The 11,036-nt window shown below is 45.0% G+C and overlaps 1 protein-coding gene across 1 annotated transcript; it reads right to left on the reverse strand.

The window, feature by feature from the left end:
• Positions 1–8,273: 8,273 nt before the first annotated feature.
• nog2 (noggin 2) lies at positions 8,274–10,747 on the reverse strand. Its single transcript, XM_079658991.1, has one exon. The coding sequence runs from the start codon at positions 9,563–9,565 to the stop codon at positions 8,933–8,935; it is 633 nt and encodes a 210-aa protein (XP_079515117.1). The 5' UTR covers positions 9,566–10,747; the 3' UTR covers positions 8,274–8,932.
• Positions 10,748–11,036: the final 289 nt, after the last annotated feature.

An 11,036-nucleotide genomic window follows, 5' to 3' on the forward strand; every position in this document is an offset into this window, starting at 1 on the left:
TTGGTATATAAGAAGTCCTGGGCATGTTCCAAGGATGTGTTTATCCAGCTTCAGCAGGTATATTGGTATTTTTTCCAAATCAATCATCTTAAATATAGTCTTCGGCCAATGCGGTGTTGATGTTTTCTAGGGTTTGAGTCTCAAGTATCTATGGGGAAAAAGTATTCTATGTCAGGCCCAGTGGTCAGCTTTCCGTAGTCATTTCCGTTCACAAAAGGGGTATTTACCTTCAACATGGTTCGCATAATCTGTAAGGAGGCTCGGGATGGCTCAGTAATTACAATGCAACTCAAAACCAACCCGACACAAACTAAAAGAATGTTTTTTCACACCGGTAGAATAATATAAAGTGGGCATAATGGGTGGTATTAGCCCTTTTTGTGGGAAAATGAAATGTAACTGACTCAACAATGATTTTGCTGTTTGCTTTGAGGCATTAAATCAATATCATAAACTCATTTCACTCAACATAGATTAGGACCCATGTCTTAAGTGGCGCATACAAAGTTTTGCGTAACACTATGGGAAATTCACTTGACAATTGTCCGTCCAATTACGAGAGTATTACATTGTCTTGTTCCTTGTGGTCTCTTTCAGTGTAACGTGAACCATTCCTAAATGAGACTAAATGCCCTCTGATTCAAACAAGTTCATAGCAGTGTTCCCATGGGGTCAACCCTCGTGCAATCTGAGCTGAAAAGCATCCCATTTGGCTCTCCCTTTACATCCAGATCCTATTGACAAGTGCACGCAGTATGGCATGCAACAGCACACACACAGACACACCAAAAAACCTGCCCCCCCCTTTGAGCGTAAACCTCTATAGCCATATATGTCCATTCCCTAATTGGTGGTTCTTCTTTCAAAGGAGTGATTATGTGTGTATGTGTTTAGAGGCGTCCTCTCTGTGCAAGGCGTCTCGATTCAGTCCATCTCCAACGCCGGAGGGGACAAAAGAGGCACCCGTTCCTCCTCTCGGGGCGAGGGGGCCGTTGACACCAATAAATCCCCCCTTCCACTTCCTCCCCGGTGTGTTGGGGTTATGTCAGGAATGTCCTGGGTCCTATTGTCCCCTGGTGCTCTGTTTTTGGTAACCCATCACCAAGCATTCTCTGCTGCTCACAGTGCCTCCTCCCTCCCCCTTACACACATACATGAGCACACACACACACACACACACACACACACACACACACACACACACACACACACACACACACACACACACACACACACACACACACACACACACACACACACACACACACACACACACACACACACACACACACACACACACACACACACACACACACACACACACACGGACGTCCACACCCCCTGGGCTGTGTGTCCCCTGGTCCCTCACTCTGAATAGACCACCTCGGCTGAATACGACAGACAGGCAGGCGTCAGTACATCAGGATCAGCAGCCCAGTGGGGAAAACACAGCCAGTTATTTTCACCTGTTTGGTTCCCTCGCGGTCTTTGTCTTATGGGAGAAAGAAAATAAAACAATGGGCCGAGTGTTTTAGAATCCACTCTTAATGCCTACCCTGCCCTTTCAGGGGGATCGAGTACACTGCCCTCTTCACCCCTTTTATAGTGATCAGTGTTAAAGGACACATTCATCTGATACACTACATCGTTATTCCACCATAGTGTTCTAGGAGTTCACTGTGATCATTTCTTACGTATGCAACCTTTTCTCAGCACTCTTGTCAGCGCTAATCTTGATATTGCTATAGAGATTGCATTGGATACAGAACGGAGAGTTAAATGCGCTTAAAGCAACACAAAAATGGCACCCATTTCACTCACTTTCACCAGGATTGTCTCGTAAGCGGCCTTAAAGTGGCTTCAATTATTAAACGCATGGAAACAAGGGTCGTATTGGATGCCACAGATTATTATCAGTTCGTCAGTGATGATACATTATTGTAACATCTGCCTCTCTGCAATGGATTTAAATGGAAAAGCACCCAAGATTGCACAATTCTCCTTTTTTATCCGAGGCTGTGTTTAAGTAATATTAGCATACATCAGCTTCACTCGTCTCTTCATCAACAAGTTTCAAATAAACATTAATTACATCTGAATTCAGGCGGTACAGAAACAGGATATTCATTTCATTCAGTGTTCAAGCTTTACCTTGTTCATTAATAAACCTAATTGCTCAGGGGGACAAAAGATTAATTGAACATACTTTTTAATTGTGGGGGCCTACCTTTTTAATGACTGCTGGAGGGGAACCTGTTTGGAAGAGGCTGAGCAGAATTACAATCCACTTAGTCTTTCTTAATTCAGGTCTTTACACGGTATGTAATCCACTGTATATGGTCATGTTTTTGCACATGTTGCATGAACAAAAACTAAATACAAGTGGAGCCATCTGCCATCAGAAATCCAACTCAAGCCACATCATCTGAATAATCTGTTTGAGTCAGAAACACATCGCGATCTCCCTCACTCTCTTTCCCTCGCACAAACTTGCTCACACACAGTGTGTACACACATTCCCAAATCTCTTTGGTTGCCACATGTCACGCATAACTATTCAAGACATCATGTGTCCATTCATTGCGGGCCCTTCGTGCATTCATTCAAACTCTAATAGCACACACACTCGCATCTCTGGCTTCATCTGATCCATTCACTGCGATCACAGCAGAGGGAGCATCCCATTCTGCTCTCGCTGCTTCCTCGTCGTGTGTCACCTGGACGCATTAAAGCCTGCGCATTGCCAAACCCCAAATACCAAAGGTTTGATTTGTTGTTAGGTGGGGGCAATGTATGTTTTCTGTGTGTGTGAGTGTGTGTGTGTGAGAGAGAGAGAGAGAGAGAGAGGGAGAGAGAGAGGGAGTTAGAGGGAGTAGGTGGGTTGTACACATGTTACGAAGCAAGGCGCCATTGCGGCCTAAAAAACTATTAGGCTCTGTAAATACACACTGTGGCGAAAGTAAACATTCTCAGCATGCCATCTAGGCGCACAGAGGGGTACTGGGAGACAGCCGCCGGACAGGCTATGAGGGGGAGGTGTGTGTGCGTGTGTGTGTGTGTGTGTGTGTGTGTGTGTGTGTGTGTGTGTGTGTGTGTGTGTGTGTGTGTGTGTATGTGTGTGTGTGTGTGTGTGTGTCTGTGTAGTACAGCAGCAATCAGTGAGCTGAGAGGAGATGGATATGGAAAATATAGATTTTAATTGGGGAAAAACTCATAAGTGTGTGTATATAATCCAGCCAACGCAATCACGATCAGGTTGAGTAGTCTAGTAAACAACTTAAAGATAGTTTACCTGTGTGTGTCGTTATGACGACCAGGGACCAATTAGGTATCAGGAGTACTCTGGGAACACCTTGTGTTTGTGTGGGCTGGGGTTGAGTGCTGTCCAACTCTAATTTATATACTGAGATGCTGTGTGTGTGTGTGTGTGTGTGTGTGTGTGTGTGTGTGTGTGTGTGTGTGTGTGTGTGTGTGTGTGTGTGTGTGTGTTGTACTCAATTAGCTGGGGCCGGGGAGGTCAATAGGCTTAAAACAGTCTCAAATTTGTGTCCCATTTGACTGACAAGCCAGGTTTCTGATTTTAGTTTGATGAGGTAAAGATGGTAAAGTCAGTAGTGGTTAATGGCGTATTTGTGTCCACACATTTTTAGCCCCGGGGCTCAACCCTTTCACAATCCTCAGTCTGTGACATCGGCATGTCCCAAACACGGTCCACCGACTTTAACGCACATTTCCTGGTCGGTGAGGGAAAAAAACAGGATGAAAAGTTAAATTAGGCTGTTCTTAAAGGGATAAAAACACGGCCATTGATGCAAAAGGACTATTTTCTGAATTCGAGACCCATGCTGGCTATGGGAGAAAGCACAAGTAACCATGGAAACAGGGCTCAGAATATGCACTATTCCCAGCCCTGCGAGTGCCACGCCACCCACAGCTCTATTTTTAGGCCTTACTTTGGACTTACAATATCCATTACATCTAACAAGAGTTAAACTGAGTAATCAGCAAGCATGACTACAGAAATGTGACTCTGACACTATGCGACTGATTAAAAGGGTAGCAGCATAAGAGCATATAGGGCAACCGTGCTCTTACTGCAGCGCGTTTTAATGGGAGCTCCAAGGACACAAATGGCATATAATCGACACCGTTTATCTGATTATTACTATTCAAATTGTTGGTGTCAAGAGCTTTGGAGTAGGCGATGAAAAAGTTGACACAAAAGATTACGGTAAGGCAGCAAAACAGCAAACGTATAAAATAAATATGTTTGCGCATAGAAACATTCTTTAAGAGATGATTTCAAACATAAGGGCTTGGTCAACTTTGGCCTTTGCTCTGCACTTTAAGCAGAAAAGGCCCGCTCGGCCTCACAAGCCGCTCTCCAGGCAGTCTTTGCAACGTTGAGATTGAAGCAACACAGTCTAGTGAATGATGAATGTACTCATGAATTATTGTGGCATAAATTGCACGCATTTCCCATGGCAGTACCAGTCTGCTTAATTATCAGAAGCGCCGCTCGTTTGCGATGACCGGAGTTTGATTACAATCACAAGTTATTTGACTACAGTCACCTGTTGCAAAGATGGCCGCTGTGTTGATGTAATGGCATGTCATGAATTCGGTGCCCGCTGCTGCTGCTGCCGACTCCAGGTCAGGGTGTGTGAGCTCTCGCAGAGATGGATGGTTGACATCATTGAATCAGCCCTGAAGCACTGGAAGTGGGAAAAAGTTCCCATCTTTCACACTCAGATAAAAACACACAGATGCATATCAGACATAAAGTTGTTGAGGGAAGAATAATCAAACAATCTGGGTTTTAGAGTGGTTTAGAGAGTGTCCAATAAGCTGAAGACCACCGAGAATAAGACTGTAATGGATTCGTGGAAACACACACACACACACACACACACACACACACACACACACACACACACACACACACACACACACACACTTAGATGTATCTCTCGCTTCTTACACATGAGCAAATTCATGACACACACACCTCCAGACACCGCAAGCCGGGGTTGGTGGTCTGACAGAATGCCGCGTATCATCTGCAGGGACCGCATTTATGTGTGTGTGCATGTGTGTGTGTGTGTGTGTGTGTGTGTTTGTGTAGTTTGCATGTGTGTGTGTGCCCTCCCTCCCCTCAGTGCTCCATCTAATACCCTGTCATCATCAATAACCTCAGCAGTGCTGACTCACTGGCTTTTACAACCATGGGGTTTGGGCCTTACTTACAGCCACAGACCCTTGTCTCTGTCTCTGTCTGTCAGCCCACTGCTCTCACACACACACACACACACACACACACACACACACACACACACACACACACACACACACACACACACACACACACACACACACACACACACACACACACACACACACACACACACACACACACACACACACACACACACACACACACACACACACACACACACACACACACACACACACACTGATTGGTGCATGCAATCAGCATACACGAGAACTTACACACTTATTCTTCGAGTAGTTCCACACAGGTATGGATGTTTCCTTCACGTGTTTGCTTGAATAAAAGTCACCGCAGACCCTTTACCACCCACCAGCTGACGCATTCCAATCATCCCCAATCGGACTGCAATCCTTCATAATAATCGAGTCTCATCAGGAGACAGAGCCTCATCATCTTCACCACAAAACTTGCTACCCCCCCCACCCAGCTCCTCCCCCATGATCCCCCATCCTAATTGTCTCCAGGCCTTTATTTAATTCTCCTTACAGTCTGCAAATGTGTGATTTAACTTATTTTCACATGAGATTTTAGATGTAGAAGAAACTTCCAATCATATGGGCTGTATGGGGACCTTTTCAAAAGCCTATGAGGATGAATGTGAAGACTGTCAGACTATAATGATGCTGAGTGTCTGCCAGGGCAGCGGCCACCACTGTCTTGACATTTTTGTGAACAGTATGTGAATGCAGGCTGCTCCGATGTGTCAGCGCCTCGCATGGCTCTGATGGCGTCAAAAGGGAGACGTTTTCTCATTTTTCTCAGCGTAACACATCCGTCAAAGGTCTGTCTGCAGCCATTGCGACTGTACATTTTACTTCAAGTGAATTTTATGATGAAATCATTTGATACGGTGATGAATGAGAGAGCAGACTTTATGAATGGTGTGAATCTGTGACAGAGTCAACATGGCTGTTTTGCATAAAGTGAAGACAGGAGTCTGACAGTTCAGCTCATTTAAGGATTGGCATTTTACCCTGCGTGTAAGAGAAAACCCACATGATCTGTATTGAATCTACAAGCCAGTTAGATGCTTCTAACTCTGCACTCAAAAGGTTTCTATTTCTTGGATTCATTTAGTGGGTGTATTGGGTTCGAAACAGAATATGGATTTTGAGCAGAGGCAAGCAGGGTTAGAAGAAATGTGCTTTTCTAATCAGATAATACCAAAAGGACAGTGATACATTTAAAAAATAACCCCAGAATATCTGTTTTAACATGTGTCCTGATCATACAACATTTTATTTTATTTTTAAAGGATACAAATGTAATCACATGTTTGTGCAGGTACTGGGAATATCATTATTTCTTTATTATCTGGCATATAATGAGGATTGAAGTGGGTCAAATAATGCATCCCAAAACTGTTATTTCTAGTAATTTAAATGCTTTGCTGATATTATATAGATTCATCCTTTTACTGAGGACCCCCTGGACTCCCCACAAGGACCACCTGGAGGTCCCCGGACCCCACTTTGAGAAGCACTGATCTGACTGGCTGGCAGGGTTTGCTTCTAAAAGGTGCGCACCTAACTGGCTGGAGCCAGGGCGGCGTATTGCCTTTCACACGCTTCTAAAATACTCTCCGGGCAGAGCCTGAAAGGGTTACTGTTTCCCAAAGTGCCTCATTCTGCGCAGTCGAGAGGGGGCGGCTGAGTGGCGCCGTCGAGTCAGAGACGCAGTTTCTAAAAACCCCGAGACATCATCAAGAAAGAAGCTGACAGTAAGGAAAGCAGCCCCCCCTCCTGCTCCTTCTCCTCCTCCTCCTTCCCTCCGTTGGCATGCTGCCGTTCTTCTCCTCTGCTTACCAAATCCCCTCAGTGGTTCTGTCACAATAACCGGGCGGCAAGTGTCAAATCCAACTCTGCCCGCAAAAACACAAATCACTGTAACGCACACAAGATGCGCTCAGTGGAAAGCTGCTTTTAGCTCTCAGACGTTTAGTCATAGCTCTGTTTAAGTCGTTGATTGCATTTAAAGAATAATATAAACACCATAAACCCCCTACTTACAGAAAATGACTCCTCGCTTTGATTTCATAGTTCATTTCCCTGCGCGTCTGCAGCGCGTTTAATTGGCCATATCTCTTTAAGTTGCAGACAGCGTGCCCCGGCTCTCCAATTAATAGTCTGCTAACGTCAAAAACAGTTGACCATTGTTTTATGGGCTTTGTGTTTTTTTTTTCTCTCCAGGGCGGTCAGACTTGAATAGGCGCCGGTCTGCTGCAGTCCACCTCTATACAAATACCTCAGTGGAACTTGTGTGGAGCTTCCAGAGTGAAAAGCACAGACCCCAGACGCCCCTGGCTCTTGCATACACGCTCGCCATTTCATCATCTGACACTGTTTGAAATGTCTGAATCATATTTTACCCATTATGTTAACACCTCGGAGCCCTGAAACGAGCATGTGCGTAGACAGGGGGGAGATGAATGTGTGGCCTCCCCTCTCTCCCTCTCTCTCTCTCTCTCTCTCTGGCTGAGACAAATGAATGCCAGTTCTGTGGAGGCGCTTGAGGTATGTGTTGCGCATTACACAGCGTAGTAAATCAGCTCTTTCTAAAATCACTGTGACGGCGTGGAGCGTCAGGCAGTCCACACAGAGTCACTGAAGCTCGGACTTACTGTGCAGTTAGTAACTCCACTCCACTTCGGAGCCCGGACACTGCAAAAAATGTCAGTCTTGAACGAAATTTCTCATCAAATGTGGCTAATTTTCACTTGTTTCACTCGTTTTTCTAAAGGAAATGACACTTATTTATAGATAATTCATTTGGAAACAAGAGTAAACCACCAGCAAACTTTTCATGCAAGGAAATATTTGTAAGATTAAATAAGACAACATGTTCAGATGACATTTTTTTTACAGTGTACACGCCCCCCTTCCCCTTGATATAGACACTGTAAGCAACATGGCTTGACACTAATACACGTTGAAAAGGTAGACTTTATTGCTAAAACGTGTAAACATAACATGTACACCGATATGTTTTACTTTTTTATTGATTTTATTGATTTTTTTTTATTTTTAGAAATATTCAAGTAGACATCTCCCATATTTTTTCTGGTATACTCTGCTATTCTCTTTCCTTATGCTCTATACTCACAATCGTTAAAATAATAAATAAAACATACAGATTTGTTTATTTCTACAATACTATGTATTCCAAAAAAAGCTGAGTTCACGCCTTAATATATATCTTTAACCTCAACTTTTCTTTTTTTTTTACAATTTAATTATTATTGATATTAATATTATACAAAAACTCTAGGCAGCATTGCAGTGAAATAACAGTCAGCATCAATGTTCAGTTGAAGAAAAAAGTTCACCTCTTGGAGAAGTGTAGCATATGCATTGCATCTTCAATGTCTCATAAAAAATATCAAAAAAAGCTCTTCCTTATGAAGTGCTCGTGTTCCCCCCAAAAACACGTTTCAGGGTTGAGAATAAAATATGGTCCTGGTTCAATTAGAAAAAATAGCTGCATTTTTCTTAAATATGTACAATGTTGGTATTTCACTTAAAATGCTATATAAAAAAATAGATCTGCTATGGTGCCCACCTCTGTAGAGAGTTAACAGTGCAATAGAAACCGTATTTCCAGTCCACTCCCCCTCGACCACCACTCCTTCCTTAGAGAGAATCAGCACGAACACTTGCACTCTGAGATGATTGGGTATTGCACCTGTATCCACGTACAGTATTTCTGTCTTAGAAACCCTTGACAATACCACCGGAGGAAAATCTTGTTGATTGACCTGACGGGTTTGCAAGACATCCCCTCGGGGAAGGAGCACGAGCGCTCAGAGAAACAGTTTCCCTCCTTGATGTAACGTGGCCAGAACCTCACGCCCAAATCCTTCCAGGTGTGCACCACTGGGCAGTGCGTATAGGTCCACAGCCACTGCAGAAATTTCCTACGGGCTTTCTTGCCCACTTTAACCCTCTTTCCATAGGGGGTCCTCGTGAGGTCAATGTTTTTAATCTCGGGAGGCATGGACCCCGGCAGCTTCCCCTGCATGTCTGTCGTGGAGATGTTCACCATGGGCGAGGTTATCGACATGAAGTTGGAGTCAAAGTTACTGCCGAGCTTTTTCCGCAGAGTCCTCTCCACCAAGTCCTGCTCCCGGGGGTCATACTCCGGGTCGGGGTCCTCTTTGAGGTCGGGCACTGGGAGGTGATCACTGGGCGATGGACGGAGGCGAAGGAAATGCTGTGAAACTCCAAGGTGGACGCACACCAGCACGTACACGAGCAGCGTGTGTGAGAGGCCCATTATTCCTCTGGTTTTACACACCGGTTCTTCTCGCGTAGATTAAAGTCAAATCTTTTCCCGGTCACTGTGTTTTCTGCAATGACAAGTCAGGGGCGTCATAAATAGTAGAAGTTCAGTCACCGGCAAGGCGATACTTTTAATAGACCACGTCGGGTTTGAATGACATGGAGCGTTTTCTTTTTAGGGCTCCTTCAACTTTGCCCGCTGATGCAACTGTGCAGCGCCAAGCTCTGCAAAGAAGTGTTTAGTCTAAACACAAAAAAAAATCTAAATGGGGAAAACTCTTTTCACGCTCTCTCCAGCCTCACCCCGCTCCCTTGGATTCACTTTGGGTTTCTTTCGGTTGTCATGGTTACCCCGGGGACTCGAAGCCACGACGAACTGTCTGCACTGGATGACAGCGGCCGAGGCGAGAGCTGCATGGGATGAAGTGTTTTCTAAAGAGGCAGAATAGATCCGCAGCGTCCCGGGAGAGAAGGGTCGCACAAAAGAGTACTTCACCGAGTTTTAAATGTCACGCACCCGGCAATGAGGGCTGCCTTGGCCAATGTTATTTTTACGCACGGCTTTTATAAACGTGGCTTCTCTTAACGTCGCCTGACGCTCTCAGGTTTGACAAGGTCCCAGCGCGCACAATCCATACACTGAGGAAACGCTGTGTGCAGCCCTGTGGTATTCCAGCCGTGGATCTGTGCACCTCTCTGAAAATGTCCAAACACTTGGAGAAAAATGCGCAGCAGTGGGATGCAATCTCAATTTATGAAATAACAGCCAAGTATCTTTCCAGAGGATGTTCCAAATCGCAGAGCAGTTACTAACATAATAGTCTGGTGTATTCCCACAGAAAACGAGACGCTGAAAAAAGCAGCGTGTCAGTGCATATCAAATGCAAACTGCAGAAAGCCAGTACACGTTGTGAGTTCAGAGTTCCTTTCACTGTGGCATTGCTGAATCCCTTCAGAAAAGCTCCAGATCCCAAAATCGCTGCATAACGAGACAGTCCAAAAAACCTGGAGCCTTTTTGCCCGGTCGATGCAAGCGGTCAATTCCTGAGGGAGCGTCTCTCCTCCTTTGATAACTACAGAAGCTCCTACTGAGTCGCTCCTACTTCAGGAGTCTGAGAGACTTGGCGCTGGAGCGTTTCTTTGCTTAGGCACACTGTGTGTGAGTGTGTCTGTAGCGAGTGGTGCTCAGTCCCAAGTTAAATATCCCCCTCCGACGGTACAAAGTGTCAGAGGGGCCTGCCCACCCCGGCCACTTTCACTATGATTGACAGCCACCCCCCCCCCCCCCCCACCCTCCTCCTCCTGGCCACCCCCTCCCCTCACAACGTGGAAAATATCAGCCACAATCACAAGGATCAACTGGGTCCTAAAGCACCAGTTTTAACCCGTATTAAAGTGTAATATTCCACAACATCAACAGTGTTATTATATTACTGAGGTTTTGAAATCTAACACCAACTTTTAAG

The sequence above is a fragment of the Notothenia rossii genome (genome assembly GCF_949606895.1).
Source record: "Notothenia rossii genome assembly, chromosome: 11".
NCBI classification, from domain to species: Eukaryota; Metazoa; Chordata; class Actinopteri; order Perciformes; family Nototheniidae; genus Notothenia; species Notothenia rossii.

Excerpts from the sequence above, each read along its gene's own strand:
- nog2 (XM_079658991.1), bottom strand. The coding sequence starts at position 9,565 with ATGGGCCTCTCACACACGCTGCTCGTGTACGTGCTGGTGTGCGTCCAC.